The sequence below is a fragment of the Macaca nemestrina genome, chromosome 11 (assembly GCF_043159975.1).
Source record: "Macaca nemestrina isolate mMacNem1 chromosome 11, mMacNem.hap1, whole genome shotgun sequence".
Lineage (NCBI taxonomy): Eukaryota > Metazoa > Chordata > Mammalia > Primates > Cercopithecidae > Macaca > Macaca nemestrina.
Genome location: NC_092135.1, coordinates 98883637 through 98901948, shown reverse-complemented (window position 1 = coordinate 98901948; position 18312 = coordinate 98883637). Strand labels below are relative to the sequence as shown.

The following is an 18312-nucleotide window of genomic DNA, read 5'->3' as shown; positions in this document are numbered from 1 at the left end:
TTCCCATTTGTTTCCTAATCTTACCCTGAGTTATATTAAAACAAATGGATAAAAAGATTTAAAAATTACATCATCAGAGTAGTACCTTGAACTTATGAAACTCTTTAATAGTTGATCCTTTCAACAATCTTGTAAATTAAGTAGAGGTGGCATTTCCAAGGCAATACAGGTAAAGAGATTAGTAACTCTAGTTACAGTATTCCTTTATTGTCCGTGGTCTCTGAGGTACATAATAATAATACCCTCTTTCCCTGTTCAAATCTAGAGCCATATGATAAACAGAAAAATAGTTGGTATATGGGGAACAAGTATTTTCATTACTGTTAAAAGCTAAATTGAAAGACTTTCCTCCACATCTAGACCTTGGAACAGCCCACTGGCAAGAATGTTTGAGTGAGCAGATCAGGCACACCCATCCAGGCTGCTTAATTCCATGTGGGCTTGTCCAAGTGGAGAGGGAAGGAGCAAGACAATCCTTTAGCTCAAGATTTTTGCTAGATTAGTACAGCCCAGTTAGGAAACATGGATCAGTCAAATGGCAATTACCAGGTATGTCACTTTCCTCTTCAGGGAGCAGAAAATGGTAGGACAAAATGTCAGAAGTATTTAAGGAACATTTCTCCTCATGTAAACAGAAGAGCAGAGAACATCCTAATGTTTTATTAGAGATTAAATTTTGCATGTTATTTATCTGAAGAATCAGACAATTCTAAATTGTCTCATAATCAGAGTTTATATGTTAATTCTTTGGCATGCTTTTTCTCTTTGAAAGTCAACAATTTTAAGGCATCATTGGGGTATGTGACTCATATTTTAGAAATTCTCATTTGAAAAGCCTGCTTAAAAGAATACAGAACAAGAAAGATACATTTATTAAACATTATAATACAAATTTTAAATACATATTCAAAAGTTATGGACACATGTAGTATAAACAAAAACTGCATATTGATTGTAAACTTGTATAGACTTATATTATCATTTTAGGTTGCCAATGCCATGAAAAACTCATTACCATTTGATGCTCCTGATTCTACACAAGAAGGCCAGAAAGTCCTTAAAGTTGAAGTCACTCCAACAGTGCCGAGGATTTCTCGGACTGCAATTACAACAGCTTCAATCCGTCGTCATAGATGGAGAAGAGAAGGTGAGTACAAAATCCCCATAGTCCACACATGGAGTCAAGTAAATTTATCACTGTTTTTACAGACTGTCTTAGCACATGATATTAAAAGACCCTGTGTAAAGTAAATTTTTTTGTTTATCACTAGAAATGTGACTAAATGTCTAAAGTTATTTTAATATGTATTTATAAAATAGATGTTTAGATTGCTGTATGAAGATTAAAACAAAATAAGATGAGGTTAATTTTTGTCTTTTTTTGAACTAAATAAGAAAAATAGGAAAGAAGTTGCTTTAACCTTGTTACCATACTGGAAAAAAAAAGGTGCACGTATGAGCACTGTGGGAAAAACTATATAACTGGCCAAACTAACAGTATAATGCAAGCTATTCATAAAATGATTTATTCTTGATTTTTGATTTTTATCTTTGCCTTTCCTTTTTTTGTAAGTGCTGAATCCAGCAGTATTTCATACACATGGTACTTGAATAGTCAAGCTGTCTTGCCTAAGAGATATTGCCATTTTAATGATCCTGATTTTTCTGTCTTAATTCATTTGCAAACCTCACATTGTTCATCTGCTGCCTTATGTGTGTGCATGCTGTGCACACACATGTAACTATATAAATAGTGTTTGTGTTTATATCATATCCATATATACATTTTCTTATCTGCCTGGGTCAAAATGCTCAGAAAATAATAGAGCAGCATAAAAGCACTAAAATTTTATATGTTGAATCCCAGATGGCTTTGACTTCTCAAACGAGGCTGACTCGAGTATTCCTGGCTCCCCGATCCAACACGGCTCCACTGACCTAGGGATCAAACGTGTGCAAGAGGGGGAGGTGCTGGTGCGCAGGACCCCTGAGCATGGCTCACCCGAGCCCAACTCAGCAACAGCCACAACAGAGGGTAGGACAGAGATGAGGAGGCAGAAGTCAGTGAGGCAGTTGCTGGAGAAGGATCCTGGCTCTCTATCCCCAAGCAGAGCATCTTTCCATTCTAATGTGTGTTTCCAGTACCCCAGGGTGTATTAGCTTCTCCTTGCAAAGCACCCTCCCTCCTCATATGCATAGCACCGGGTCAGGTGCAATCTTTAGTTACCATTTGTGCTGGTCTGAAGTCTGCATCCTGTGTAATCAAGGAACAGCTTGGCATGGCTACTAACAAGGCAGGGTCCTGTCTCCAAAAGGTCTGCAAATGCTTGGAATTTTTTTTATTACTGAGCATGTTTATTCTAACATTAGGAAAGAAAAATGTACCCAGTGGACATGAGCCTTATTCATCAACATGAATGATTTTAATTATACAATAATTTATTCTTTAAAATTTTTGAAGAGAGTTTTAAAACATTAGCATATTATCTTTAAGATATTGAAGTGGAGCCAGCTGGTTTATGTGTAATTCTGTGGTGTTCAATGAAGAATTTCTTAGCTCTTTGACCAAGTACGCTGATGTTCATTGGCTTTATCATCTGTAGATTAAGTTGCTTAGGTCTAACTAGTAAACTACTGACACCTTCTATAAATGTGCTATCCTGATGCACAGTACATTTTACAATTTACTGTAAATAATGGTGGTATTAAATTCAATGGAATTAAAATGTATTATTATATTTAGAGGTCAGATATCCTAGTAGAGCCTTATTTCTATAATGTAAGTATCACAACATGGAGGGGTTTTTTAATACCCTTCCCTTGAACCCCCATCTGCAAAAGAATGCTTCTCTTTGTTGGGAAAGTATTTACTTGCTGTTTTGCATGTAATGCCATAGGAATTAGCTTTGTAAAGGAGGGAACTGTAGCCAGTTTTTAAAAAGTTATTTAATGTATTGCTACTGTGGATCCTTTATACTTATTAAATCAAACAAGTAGCTTTAAATGAGGTTATATATTTTTACTTAAAGACCAAACATACATAAAGCAGTTAATTTCCACCATAGGGAACTCTCTTGCTCTTTGGTGCATTAGAAATTTGAGCATGCTCAGTAAGAATCTAAATCTACCCTCTGTTCCCTTGCCCATTTACCCAGATTGACCTTATTTCATTTAACAGTGTTGCATGTGCATGACCTAGGGACCCAAAAAAGTTGGTGCTGTTTGAGAGATCCTTTAAATGGCTCTGAAAGATGCAGCCTTCCCTTTATTCCCTGTATCTTATTACGTTATCCCTAGGAGTAAGTTTTATCTTGTATAAACATGTAACAATAAGAAGATGAATAGATGTGGAACCCAGAGTTGGCCTAAACTGAACATTTTTGAATGACTGAGCCACTTGATATTTATCTACTACTATTGCTAGAATATTGGAAGTATTTATGCTAAATATAGTACCATGTTAATCAACAGTTGCTCAAATTCCAGAAAGTGTAGGATTAGGTTGAAGCATTCCTTCAAATACATCAAGTCATACACTTTGAAACAAATGAACCAAAATAGTAGTTCCTTTTTAATATCCTATAAAATATTAAAATATCCTATTTTAATATCTATCACTGGTAAAATTTCAGTTTGGGGGAGGGAGGAAGAAGGTGTAGCCACAAGGAAAGAGGAATGTTTCCTTATTTTACCTTTTAATCCAGATTGTAGTCTTATTTATTTATTTTTTTGAGGCAGGATCTCACTCACATCACCCAGGCAGGAGTACAGTGGCACAATCAAAGCTCACTGTAGCCTCAACTTCCTGGGCTCAAGTGATCTTCCCTCAGCCTCTGGAATAGCTAGTACTACAGGCACGCCACCACAGCCGGCTAGTTTTTTGTATTTTTAGTAGAGATATGGTTTTGCCATGTTGCTTAGGCTGGTCTCAAACTCCTGGACTCAAGCAGTCTGCCCACCTCAGCCTCCCAGGGTGCTGGGATTACAGGCATGAGCCACCACCCCGGCCTATTTGTAGTTTTAAATCAATGTTAACAGAAGCCAAATGTATAGGTAAAGTCAGCCATGAATAGAAATGTTCATTAAAAATCCATTTCATAGCTTCTTGGGGTTCAGTGTAAATACAAAAAGGAATAAAAAAAAAAAAAAAAAGAAAAAAAATCTATTTCAGATGTCTCCTCTTCGGACCAGGAATGTATTGTTATCACCTTTGGAGCAAATTACAAAGGAAAAATGTTTTGAGACACTGTTGCCTTTTTCTTTCTTGAGGGTTTTTTCTCGACCCCCAGATGGTCTCACTCTGTTGCCCAGGCTGGAGTGTAGTCGCACAGTCATAGCTCACTGTAACCTCAAACTCCTGGGCTCCAGCAAACCTCTGGCATCACCCTTCTCAGTAGCTAGGACAACAGGCATGTCACCATGCCCAGTTAATTTTTAAATTGTTTGTAGAGATGGGGTCTTGCTATGTTGTCCGGGCTAGTCTTGAACTCCCAGGCTCAAGCACTCCTCCCGTCTTGGCCTCCCAGGTGTGACGCACTGCACCCAGCCTCCTTAAGATTCGTAGCTCACTACCACCTCGAGTTCCTGGACTTAAGTGATCCTCCCACCTCTGCCTCCTCAGTAGCTGGGACTATAGGTGGGTGCCATCACATCTGGCTAATTTTTTAACTTTCTGGAGATAGGATCTTGCTATTTGCCCAGGCTGGTCTCAAACTCCTCAACTCAAAGGATCTGTTTTGGCTTCCCAAAATGTTGGGATTACAGGCATGAGCCACCATACCCCACCAAACAGAAGAAAGGAAATTACTAAAACCTATGAAAAGTTTTGGTAATTCTGAACTCTGCTGAAGCTTTTGGATTGACATAGATTATTGACTAGTTTTCTGCTATGATGGTTTTAAATAATTTTACAATTAAAATTGGGTTTATTACATGTTGAAATTGAAGAGACAATATAAGCCCATTACCTACTTTTCTCCTGATGTCGAGTACATTCTATTTGTGACTTTTAAAGCTGGAGTTAAGATTATTACTAAACTGGCCAGGCACGATGGCTCATGCCTATAATCCCAGCACTTTGGGAGGCCCAGGCAGGTGGATTGCTTGAGCCCAGGAGTTTGAGACCAGCCTGGGCAACATGGCAAAACCCCGTCTCTACAAAATATACAAAAATTAGCCAAGCATGGTGGCACATGCCTGTAGTCCCAGCTACTTGAGAGGCTGAGGTGGGAGGATCACTTGAGCCTGGGAGGTTGAGGCTACAGTGGGCTGTGATTGTGCCACTGCACTCCAGCCTGTGCAACAGAGTGAGACCTTGTCTCAAAAAATATATAATAAAAATAAATAAACAAATGTTTTTAAAAATTATTACTAAACTGAAGACAATACCTGTGATTAAATTATAATCAGTATTCCATTATATATACTAAGCATTTCTTAGTATATAAAATATCAATAGATTCTCTTGCATGATGGCTTTTATGTTACCATCTTTTTTATGGCCATATTGCTTGGACATCAGATCTGCATGTAGCAAGATTCAGAAGCTAGCACTAAGTCTCTCAGTCTCCTTTCCTAATAAATATACCTAATGATACATTTCTGTTCACTCCCAGTTTTATATCACTAATATCAATTCTGACCCAATAACTATCCTTTCTTGGGCATTTTGGAGTTCTTTATACTAATTCTAAGTAAATTACTAAAATGTATCATATGAATATAAAGTTTTTATTTTGAGGCATATTATAAAAGTACATTATATACAGTTCTTTTGAAGAGGTTGAGAGAAGTGGTGTCAGCTGCTGCTGTTCTTAGTAAATGCATTTTCATATGGCTTTGCATGATGATTAAAGATTATTAAACTGCTGGATATAATAAGGTGCCTTTTGCTTTAAGGATAGCTTATTTCATTCTTTAGAAGGAAGAAAATAATCCATATGAGTAAATGTAGCTAAGTAAATATTTTTCCAGGTACTATGTTAAATAAAAGATTGTGTTTAAATATTTTGTATATATTTTGCTTAGGTAACTTATATCTCTAATATTTGTTTAGATTCTTTCCTAACATTTTTACCTTACCTGTAATGTTGATATCTGTTTTGTAGATTCAGATTAAACTTATGGCAGTCTGGAAAATGTATTTAATGAGGTAGCAAGCCAATATGAGTTCTTGAAAGAAGCAAATGTATTACTTTCTAAGAGAATGTTGATCATACTCTCAGTAAGAGAAGTGGCTTTCTGTAAACTGCAAGCTCAATATGTTATATATTCTTCTCTTCCTCCCACAAAAACCCAAGATAAGAATTCTGTTGTTGGCCGGGAGAGATGGCTCACGCCTGTAATCCCAGCACTTTGGGAGGCTGAAGTGGGCAGATCACTTGAGGTCAGGAATTGGAGACCAGCCTGGCCAACATGGTGAAACCCCATCTCTACTAAAAATATAAAAATTAGCTGGGCATGGTGGTGCACGCCTGTAATCCCAGCTACTCGGGAGGGTAAGGCAGGAGAATTACTTGAACCAGGGAGGCAGAGGTTGCAGTGAGCTGAAGATCGTGCCACTGTACTCCAGTCTGGGTGACGGAGTGAGACTCTGTCTCAAAAAAAAAAAAAAAAAAAAAAAATTATTTTGTTAACTGCAGTTTCTGCATGAAATGAAATGTGATGGGACACTATAGTATTTTGTGATTATGACATCTCAATACTAAGAATCTAAAATATTACAGAAATAATTACATAAAATATTATCAAAACATACCATATAGAAAATATAAATCCTTCTTAAATACCCCTGCTGGTTCCCTACCACTGCTCTCTGATAATATTTTCTTCACATTAATTGATCAAAATATGGAAACCAGTGAGTAGAAAAGGCCATAAGACAAAATATGACTGTGAAGTTACAGAAGCAATATAGTTTTGAGTTATTTTAAAAAATTGCTAGTTCCGTGTTAAAGGTTCTAAAGCCATATAGAAGCAGTTAACCAACCACTGAGTAAATATAAATTTTATTATAGTTAAAAAGAGTTTGGCCTGTAAGCATAAATGAGTTTTTGGTATAATTCTGGGTAACCGGAATTAGAAGAGGGTCTCTTGCACATCTTATGGTGGGTTAAAGAAGGTATGAGGGGCAAAGTTTTTTGTTTTTTTTTTTTCCAGTAGGTAGATATAGTCATTTCAGAAGAATGATAGAGTGCATTATAAAAATTTATGTTAACTGTTGTATTTTACCTAGTTGTTTTACATGCCTAAATATTGACAATATACTAGATATGTTTGTGGATAGTTTTACAAAAACTGGACTAAATAAAGCTAAATTAACATGTTTGAGCATAGTAGAACTCTGTGTAGATTAAGATTTCCCCTAAATTATTTAGGGGAAGTGTTGATAGTAGGGCTATTGACAACCTATAGCAAGCATTACCCAAGAGATAAGGTCAGTATTGTTATTCACAGCTGCTTCTTACTTAATTTAGCTATTGCTGAGTCTGTCTGATTTGTTTTCTTAGGTGCTGAGGGTGTAAATGGAGGAGAGGAGTCTGTAAACCTGAATGATGCAGATGAAGGATTTTCATCAGGGGCTTCCCTCAGCAGTCAGCCAATTGGGACCAAACCATCCTCCTCTTCTCAGAGGGGAAGCTTAAGGAAAGTAGCAACTGGGCGTTCAGCCAAGGATAAAGAAACAGCCTCTGCCATCAAATCCAGTGAGAGCCCTCGAGATTCAGTAGTTCGCAAGCAGTATGTACAGCAACCAACTGATCTTAGTGTAGATTCAGTTGAGCTGACACCAATGAAGAAACACCTGAGCCTGCCTGCTGGCCAGGTGGTGCCAAAAACCAATAGCTTAAGTCTAATCCGGACAGCCAGTGCTTCCTCAAGTAAATCATTTGACTATGTAAATGGCAGTCAAGCAAGTACCAGCATTGGGGTTGGCACTGAGGGAGGTACTAATTTAGCAGCTAACAATGCTAATCGATACTCAACTGTCAGTCTGCAGGAAGACCGGCTAGGTCAAGCTGGCGAAGGTAAAGAGCTTCTCAGCCCAGGAGCCCCCTTAACCAAGCAGTCTCGATCCCCAAGTTTCAATATGCAGCTAATATCCCAGGTGTAGTTTTGACATCCTCCCTCATCTTTCTGCTTACCTTTTAAACTGAACATTTCATTGTGCAAGAAGACACTTCATCCCACATTGTGAAAATATTGGTCACTGTCATCAGATTTCATTTAGTTTAGGTATCTTCATACTGTATTTTGTATCAAAACAGCAATAAGGTTTTCTTTATCCCTCTTTCCTACATCTTCACGTATTCCTTGTAAATGTGTTTGTGAAGCAGTATAAAATGTTTGCCTTTTCCATGCCTTCCTTTCTCCTTGGGTGATGTGCAATCCATCGTAGGCTGATCGGTCCCATTTCAACACTGTGAGACTGAGGATACGTTAGAGGAAATGGTGTATATGATCCCTATGAAACGATTCTTTGGCTTTTGTTTAAAAACAAAACAAAACGGGTTTGTTCTCATAATCTAGAGAACTATGAAGATTACTGGATCATATTTTTTTCTCTTAACCAGGAGTGCCTCAGAGATTCTGCAATGACTTTGGACTTCTCTGAGTCTGTGCAATCATTTTCTGGAGAAGCCTGGGGAAAGGTGGTAGACTGCTGCACTTTTTCATTAAAATGAGGGTAGCTCTTTCTCCACCCCCCATCTCGTTTATCCCGAAGACATAAATGTTCAATTATGGAGGCATTTAAATCAAGTTGTGACCACCTCCATTGGAGGACAGGGCTCTAAGTTGATTGTGTAATTGATAATGCACTTTCTCAATGGCTCTATAGTCATTATTAACATGTCTTCCCTCTTCCCCACAAGGACATATAAGGTCATTTCTGTCCTTCAAGTTTGGCCAACTAACAAATCAGATTCTGAGGGGCATGTTCTATTTCCCAGGAATGATTGACACTTTGGTGCTGGGGTTTTGTGGGGGGAGGGGTGGTTTTTGTTTAGCTTGTGTGGAGATTGTGTGTGTGAGAGGAGATTTTGATTCTTCTTTTTTTTCTTTTCCTTTGTGAGCTGATGGCTGAAGTATAACAGTACATCTTCAGGTAAAGAGAGGGATTTCTCAATCTACTTTCTGTTATGTCAGACTATAAGAGAAACCCTTTCAGCTGCTTTCTAGATGTACCTAAATTCAGTCAGGTATTTTGGATTAAGAAACCTAAAGTCCTGATACATTACATACTCCAAGGAAATATATCAGGGACAGACAATTGGCTGAAAACACTGATACTTCAATGTGACACATTTTTATAGAACATTTCTACCAGGGGGTACTGACCTTGATTTCTCCTATAAGGACCACACTGCCTTTGTGTTTAATGTAATGCAATTTGTGTACCTTCTAATCATATATCTGCAGTTTCTCATTTTTATAAAACTTTGAAATCATGCCAGTAAGCTAGATGTTGAATGTATGTAAGTAGCATTTGGTAACTGCTAAGAGGTTACAAAAACATTATTGGTAAAAAAAATTTTCTTAGTTCTGATCTGGTTGGATAAGATTTTATCATAACCTCTTCTGGGTCTCAGGCTCTGATGTTTGAAAAAGAAGGGAATATACTGGGTTTTAAAAAATCAGTGTATTGTGACTTAAACTGTTATAAGTTATCCTTCCACAGAATACATCAGAGCTATTAGTGCTTTGTACATTTAGATGTTTTTACTTGATTATTGTTTAAAAAAAAATACTGAATTTATAGAAAGCAAGTATTCTCCTAATTAACAAAAGTTAAAATTTTATCCCTACCATTAAAATTACAATAGATTTTGATATATAACAGAAAAAAATTTTTTTTTTTTTCACACCTAGCAATGCTCCCGTTTTTATTGTAAGAACTTTCTTTTCTCCCTAAGAGACTTTCTGTTAGACTCTTTATATATGAGATGCTTGTTTGAATTTGGTAGTCTGTAACATTTTCCAGCTCATGTGAAAATGGAAAACTAGAACCTGAACTATTATCTACAACATTGCCAAAGTCCGGGGTAAAGCTAAAAGTTGATAAATAGACAATTTATTGATTTATGTGTGTCTGTGTGTGTGTGTATATATATATATATATGGTGTGTATATGTATATATCACAAAGTTGTATTTTAAATATCCTTTCTTTTAATTTAAGGGATGTCAAATAAATGAAAGGAGGTTAAAAATAGCCAAAATAAATGAGCTGTAAAGGTCTATAACATACTAAAAAAGGCAGTTTCAGGTATGTAAGGAAAGGAGCATTATACTCACCTAGAAAGTGAGATCTTGGCTATGGCTGGAGGTCAGTCACTTTATGGCATAAATTATGGTTTTATTTGAGAGGTACAAAGACTGTTTTTAATTCAAATTATGCATTTATTGGCATCTAAATCTAGCATGATTTTACTTAAAGCACAAAAGAAATACCACACAATACCAAATTACAGCAAAAGTTACAATAAATACAACAAAATTTTCCTTTGGCTAGAAATCTTATGTTATACCTGAAGAATTGGTTTTAAAAAATGTTCATCATGGCTGGGCACGGTGGCTCACACCTGTAATCCCAGCACTCTGGGAGGCTGAGGTGGGCGAATCACAAGGTCAAGAGTTCGAGACCAGCCTGGCGAAACCCTGTCTCTACTAAAAATACAAAAAATGAGTGGGGCATGGTGGCAGGCGCCTATAATCCCAGCTACTCGGGAGGCTGAGGCAGGAGAATCGCTTGAACCCGGGAGGTGGAGTTTGCAGTGAGCTGAAAACGCGACACTGCATTTCAGCCTGGGCGACAGTGCAAGACTCCGTCTCCAAAAAAAAAAAAAAAAAAAAAAAGTTCATCTTAGAGGATTTTATTTATCTGTATATATATACATATATGCTTGTACGTATACATACACACATTAACATTTTATGACCCTGTAACATTTGTTTTCTATTCTTTTAGGTGATGTGAGTTGACCTCAGTGAAGAAACATTTCATTTAGTCTAAACCTTGCATTCAGGGTCTTACAACAGATTTCTTGTTTCAAGAATTATTATTAGTTAAAATGGAAGGCGTTAGTTTAACAAACTGAGAGTCAAATTTTCTAACTTTTTAACTATGCATTTTAACATGCATTATTTTTGGCATTTAATTTAAAATAGTTTGTTTCAGATATACAACAGCTGTTACAGATATATGCCAGCAATATTTATACTTTTTTAACAAGCTTTTGTTGTATATTTTCTAATTTCTATAAGTCTAACCATCTATGAAAAAGATATTTAGGGAGAAAATACTTGTTTTCTGTAATAAAACAAATAGGTTGATGCCATGTATGCCAAGTTGGATAAAAGAATACAAAGAAATAGCTGAAGGCTTGGGAGCTCTGCTCTGACATTAATTACTGGAAAGCAAACTAAAATGCAAAGTGAATAGTTAACTCAGAAGATTTGATTTTTTGAGACAGGGTCTCACTGTCCTCCAGGCTGGAGTGCAGTGGCACTATCACGGCTCACTGCAGCCTCGACCTCCCTGGGCTCAGGTGATCCTCCCACCTCAGCCTCTGGAGTAGCTGGAACTCCAGACATGCCCCACCATGCCTGGCTAATTTTTGTATTTTTAGTAGAGACGAGGTTTTGCCATGTTGCCCAGGCTGGTCTTGAACTCCTGGGTTTAAGAGATCCACCCACCTGGCGTCACAGAAGTGCTAGGATTACAGACATAACTACCACACCTGGCTTGAAGACTTTTAAATGTGAAAATATTTTAAGAAGCTAAGGAGAAAATTGTTATTTTAAAATCCTGATCCCCTTACCTTTACCCCTTACCATTCCCATTCCTTTCCAATTCACTTTTCTTTGTCTGCTTATGATAGAATCAGAACTGTGCTAAGAAACCCTAGGGATAATCTAGCTAGTCTCCCACTCCCTCACCCCAACATTCATCCTCAAGAAACGGAAGCTCAGAGGTTGTGGTATGATCAAGGTCATATAACTAAAGCAGAGCCAGAATCAAACGCAGTCTCCCATGGGTTTGGGGAGGCAGTGGGTTGTTAACTCCATTTTTGCAGTTTCTTTATAGTTCTGGTCTAATAGTTGGTGAATACAGCACATTAAGAAAAGTGTTAAATCCAAATGTACAGTAATCTAGATGGGGAAGTGTTGGAAATGTTAAGTATATCTACAGATGTAAGGATCAACACATTATTCTAATTTATGCATATTTTCTGCCACATAACAGTTGTATGCTGCCATTTTATAGTTGAATACATTTGTTGGGGATTTATTTAAATGTAAAATAAACCCAATGAAACGGCTTTGATCAGTGTTTTCTAGTTATTTTAAAGTAATTTTTGAGTCAGCCACCTTTCAGTCACCAGTGTGGCAAGCTAATTATATTGCACAATAGAGTATTGCAAAGTAAAGATTAAATAAATTTGATTCCATTAATTTTTAATGTAGAAAGAGACTGAATCTTACTTATGCTTAGAGCAAATGCAAGCAATATTTCCTTATATGATTGAAAAAGGTTTTATAGTGTGAAGCTTATGATTCCATAATGGAACAGTGACCATGATGTCATTTAAAGTGTGTATATACCGTATAAAATGTCTTAAATGCAGTAGTCTCAGCTATATAAGCTCAGTATTTCCAGTCTGTATTCTCAAATTCCACGTAGTAGCTTTAAATTAATTAAAATTGTTTATTAGACACTGGAATACTGAGAATAACTTCAGATTGTTTTGTTTGCACTACTTTTGTGAATATTTTAATGAAATGGAGTCAATTTTTTAGTACTTCAGTTGTTGACAATCAGTTGTCTCGTTTAAATCTCTGCATGTTCATTTGTAAATAAAAAATGTAGTACCTGTCTTTAGGGGTAGTCCCCTATTTATTACAAACACTGGCAAGGAATATCTCTCCATTTCTGACCTTGGATTACAAAGTATGTTTTGGGTTTTTCTTTTTTAATCAGTATTTCAGTTACATATTTGTTTTCAGCTTTAAAAAGCTTAACAGGTCATGCCAATGATCAGAAAATCTGTAAGATTTTAGAGCAATTTTTCTACGTACAGCTATGTTAAACAGTCTGAACATGAGACTTTTTATCTTTCAAGTTGAATGATTATTGTCATCGTTTTACCACTAAGTTGGTTGAGACACTTACTTGTAATACTTTAATTTTTTTAAAGTGTTTTTAGAAACAAGTTGTTTGAAAACTAATTAGAAATTAGAATATTTGCCTGGTTATGAGAAGATGGAATGCAGTGTAAAACTGTTAACAATGCTAATAAAATTATGAGTCATCACATTGGTACAGTTTTCCATGCCAAAGTGGTCATATTGATAATGTAAGACAAATTTTAGTATTACTTGCATTATGTGTACCTAATAGGTATATCATACTGGTACTGAGCATATATAGAATATTCATGGAGGAGTCATCACCACCCAACCTCCTTGCCCATGTAGGCATATTTCTTCTGAACTTGACTACACAAGTACAACATTTTGGTAACTTCAGTCTTTTCAGTATTTTTGTAATCTTAGCCATAGTCCTATGAGAAATATATGTAAGAGTAAACAATTCAGGATAGAAATTGGCAGAAAGCTGGGAATGATGTGAAATAACTGGCAGCATAGTACAGAAATGTAGGGTATATGTTTTGCTTCTGGATTTTTAGAAATTGTGTTAATTATGTTTACAAATTAAGGCATATTCAGATGTCTGCTATTATGTTTAATATTGATTTTATAAAAAATAGAATTAGGTGTAGCTTAAAGTATAAATGAGTCTCTTTAAAAATGTGTATCTGGAAGTAGGTCTAATAAAGAAATCCTTTTATTTTCAAAGAAATGAACTTAATTGGACAACTCATCCCCAATTACAGAATTCATACCAATATGGTTTGCTGTATTTGAGTATAAACAGCTCAGTGTTAATTACATCAAAGGAAGTTCTTTACATCTTCATTGATTACAAAATTTACCAAAGAAAATGTATCTACCAAATATAATTTTTTAAAGTTCTTGTTAAGGAATGAAGCCTCTTTAACATATAAAGTATCTTAAAAATATTCTCTGACCTGGAAAATAGATTTACAGTAGCTATAAGATTCCATTTTAGGTTTTCTTATGTCAAAAAATGTCAATATTTCACACTTCCAGCAAAAATACTCGTTAAAGACTAAGTCGAAACATTATTCCTCATAGCACAGTTTCTTGTCTCCTTAAATTAAGAATCCTACTCATCAGGATTGAAAAGGGGGAAACTCCTAAAATTGGTATATTGTGTAATATTGTGGGTCATTTAAGTAAAATTTAGGGGGACATTATGGAAATGTACCTATTTTAAAGGGCAGTGGCAATTATTGTAAGTATAATATTGGTTAAACTGGTAAAGTTTGTTAAATATGTCCATGATCATTCTGAGTGTTTTTTTCTTTGCAGAAAAACAGGATTGGATTAAGAAAAGCTAAAACACTCATTTTTTAAAATGTATAGCCCAATAAGAACTAAATAATTTATTTCAAAAGTTAAATAATTTTTTTTTGGAAATCATGAAATGTATTTGCATATTAATATTCCAAACAGGTTTTATGTATTGTTTTTTATAGCAGGGAGTAGTTAAAAAGTAATGAATATACTGATTAGCTGTCTTGGAAAGAGAGGATTGGCTTTCTAACAATCACTGATACAGGTCTGGGTTTGGCGGTAGGGCAGGGGGTTTGTTTGTTTGTAAGTTTTATCATCCATACTGAATAGAGAGAGATGCTCCATGTTTAAAAATATTTGTAATAAGTTCATCTACTTGACATTGAATCTTTTTTATTCTTATTCTAAAATTATTCTGGCCTTACATTCAGTTTAACTGGTTAAGTGAAACAGTTTTTAGGGTGCAAAAATTATTTTCCCACTGGTTTTCTCGTGATAATTTGGGTCTCCGGAGCTATAATTTCTGAAGGATTTTTACTACTTTGGCATTATGTAATCTGATCGCTTTCACACTGGACAAGTAAATAAGAAATATCTCACTTTCATATGTTTGCTTCATAAAAGGATATGGAATGTACACATCAGCCTTTTTTTTTTTTTTTTTTTTTTTTTTTTACCAGCATCAACCTATAACTTGGTATAAACTTCCCAAGTATTTAGAGAATAGTGCTGGTGAAAATTTAAATAGGATAGGCATATAGAAATTACAACTTGTACTGAGTGATGTCCTTTCAACCTAGGACTAGTGACAACCTTCATTTTTTCAGAGCTGAAGAAAAAACCGTGAATTTAAGATCATATTTATTGGTGCATGTAAGCCATTATCCTGTCTTACTGAACCGATTAATGCTGTTGATGTTGAAATGTGAAATGTAGTCATTGTTGACCTTGTAAATATCTGCCAGAGATGAAAAAATATTTTAAGTTATTGTAAATAAAGATGTATAAAATTCAGTATCAGTCTACAATGCAGAAACATATCTTAGATGTTAAAATACTGTGTTTGAGAGATGTGTAATTTACCCTTAGATGTATCTAGTTACATTAAGAGTGTAAATTTTTTTGTACAGTATAAAAATACAGCTCTATTTGGCTTTTAACTGGATTTCCCTGAGTTGATTTTATGTTACCTAAATGTTATACCTTAAAAGGGTCTTTTCATATTTTTTCAAAGTGTACCATTTTAATTATGTATATCTGAACCCTTATATCATACCCTACAACATTAAGGCAGTATATAAAATTATATATACCACCACAAAATGAGAAACAAGACAAAGGCAGGTGTGAAATTAATGCATAAAACATGTGCCATATATTTCTGTAGTTAATTGTAGGGGTACAGATTTAGCACTGAACGTTAAAGCAGCCAAATGTAAAGACAGAAGTAAGATTAATTACATAATTTCAGATATCCTTAAGATTCAACAAGTTTCTCAGGTGAAGCACAACTATTTCTAATGTTAAAATATTTTCTTTCCTGGGTCCTTGTAAAGAGGAACCAACATTATTACGATACAATTAACAATACAATTTATGAAGGTGCTTGTTTCTTCACACCCTTATTTGGCAGTTAGTTCTCTCATCATTAAACTTTTTAGCCTTTCCCACATTGTCTTTCCTAAAGATACTTTAGCCTTTGCTTGGAACATGGGTTTAATCAAGGGTTAAGCCCTAGGCCCTTTGTCCTTTCCCTTTCTTTACATGCATTTTCTGGGAAAATCTCTTCTGTGCCTTTTTTCTTTATGATTGTTATTCCTTGCTGAGTGAAAGCTTTATTCTCCATTTTATTTCAGATTCAAGCAAACAAAGTACATTATCTTTTTGATATTTATTATCCCTTAATCCAAAGATTGTCAGATCCAGAACCAAGACTGTGTTTTTCTCTTTGACTCTGGATCTGCATTAGTAAGGATGAGATTCACAAACTGACAGTTACAATTTTTTCCCTTTATTAGAAATGTAATGGTTGTTCATTTACAAAATACAGAAAAAGGGCCGGGTGTGGTGGCTCATGCCTGTAATCCCAACACTTTGGGAGGCCGAGGTGGGTGGATCACCTGAGGTCAGGAGTTCGAAATCAGCCTGGCCAACATGGTGAAACCCCATCTCTACTAAAAGTACAAAAATTAGCCAGGCAGGGTGGTAGGCGCCTGTAATCGCAGCTACTAGGAAAGTTGAGGCAGGAGAATCACTTGAACCTGGGGGTGAAGGTTGCAGTGAGCCAAGATCGCGCCATTCCATCTCAAAAACAAAAGAAAATACAGAAAAAGTACAACGGGAAAAGTAATATTTTCCTTTAAGGTATTGTAATATAATTGTGATATTAATAGAATAGTGGCACTTTATATACGCGCGCGCACACACACACACACACACTATCCCTACACATACAACTCTTGTCCAGGTAAGTCATAGTGTTTTATGGTACAAAGATTCTTCCCATGTGAATTAAACAATAACTAACATTATTGGGTGCTCAGGATGTGCCAGGCACTATTCTAAACACTTTAAAGAAAATGCAGTAATTCATTTAATACTCAATACAACAGCATTAGATAAGTACTATTCTTCTTTTATGAGAAAAGTAAAGTACAGCTGTCCAAAGTCACAGAGCTAGTAAGTGGAAGAGCTAACACTGAACATAGACACTCAGGCAAATGTACTTGTGAACTTAAACATCGTGATATACTGCTTAATTGCATTGATTGTTCTCAACTATTAGTACACTTGCCAAAACACCTACCCCAGAAAGCCAGTCCCTCTGTGAGGGATGGGAAGAAAGGGAGGGGTTGGAGCTCAACAGAGCTAGATTGCTAATAGGCAAACTAAATCCATGAAAGAAGCCCTAACATCCTAAGTATCCATAGTTATAAGTTAACTTCTTTCCTATGTATATACAATGGTTCTTGTGTACTATCCTGAGGGAAAATGAGAAAATAGTCTTTTTGTGGTTCACGTAAGGAAGCTCAGTTGAGAAAAGCTATTTTACAGCATAATAAAGCAGAAGAGACTGCCAAAATATAAAACTTAAAAATATATGTTTTTAAGTTTTTTATTTTTAAGTTTTTTCTATGACCCTTCCCATCCACACAAAAAAACTGCCAGGTAGCATGGGAGGAAAACAGAACTTTGTTAGGCTGATGACTATGTTATGATTTAATGTTAAATTTTTAAGTACATGAGAGAGGGGAGAAGAATAGTCTTTTGTGTTTAGGATACGTAAAGGTCTTTATCTGGCCCTGGGTGATAATCCAAATGCGATAGATATAATCTGTGATAATAGGCTGGGCGCAGTGGTTCATGTCTGTAATCCCAGCACTTTGGGAGGCCAAGGCGGGCAGATCATCTGAAGTCAGGAGTTTGAGACCAGCATGGCCAACATGGCGAAACCCTGTCTCTACTAAAATTAGCTGGGTGTGGTATTGCACCCTTGTGATCCTACCTATGCTGAGGCACGAGAATCGCTCGAACCTGGGAGGCGGAGGTTGCAGTGAGCCAAGATCGCACCATTGCACTCCAGCCTGGGTGACAGAGTGAGACCCTCTCTCAAAAAAAAAAAAAAACTGAAACAATGCTAATAATAGTCTCAAAACAAAACATTCTTATCCTCTTATATTCAATAAGCTTTTTATTTTATTCTCTCCAATATTCAGTAGGGAATTCCCCAAACATACTCCCCAAACATAGGCTTTCTTCACTTCCGCCAAGTAAAATTACAGAATGTTAAGAAATCTATATATATTTCCTTTATTTACAAACGTTATATTGACTTTATACACACTGTAAAACTCAGAATTGTTTTTTGTGTTTT

At 35.9% G+C, this 18312-nt stretch overlaps 2 protein-coding genes across 8 annotated transcripts in view; one reads left to right on the top strand and one right to left on the bottom strand.

Annotated features, from left to right (window-relative positions):
• HYCC2 (hyccin PI4KA lipid kinase complex subunit 2) overlaps positions 1 to 11771 on the top strand; it is an 85231-nt gene extending 73460 nt beyond the window's left edge. For 6 of the 7 annotated variants that reach the window (XM_011718101.2, XM_071073161.1, XM_071073158.1 and 3 more), the window contains 3 exons: positions 988 to 1147; positions 1868 to 2035; positions 7509 to 11771. In XM_011718101.2, coding sequence (XP_011716403.2) covers positions 988 to 1147; positions 1868 to 2035; positions 7509 to 8110 — 930 coding nt within the window. In that variant the 3' untranslated portion in view covers positions 8111 to 11771. The remainder of the gene's footprint in view (positions 1 to 987; positions 1148 to 1867; positions 2036 to 7508) is intronic. The other variant, XM_071073162.1, reaches the window with a different exon arrangement.
• Positions 11772 to 12225: 454 nt separating this feature from the next.
• The window catches only part of LOC105468113 (NGG1 interacting factor 3 like 1), a 96393-nt gene continuing 90306 nt past the window's right edge, over positions 12226 to 18312 (bottom strand). Inside the window, exon 10 of the mRNA XM_071073170.1 lies at positions 12226 to 16742. The gene's annotated coding sequence lies outside the window, so the exon portion shown is untranslated. The remainder of the gene's footprint in view (positions 16743 to 18312) is intronic.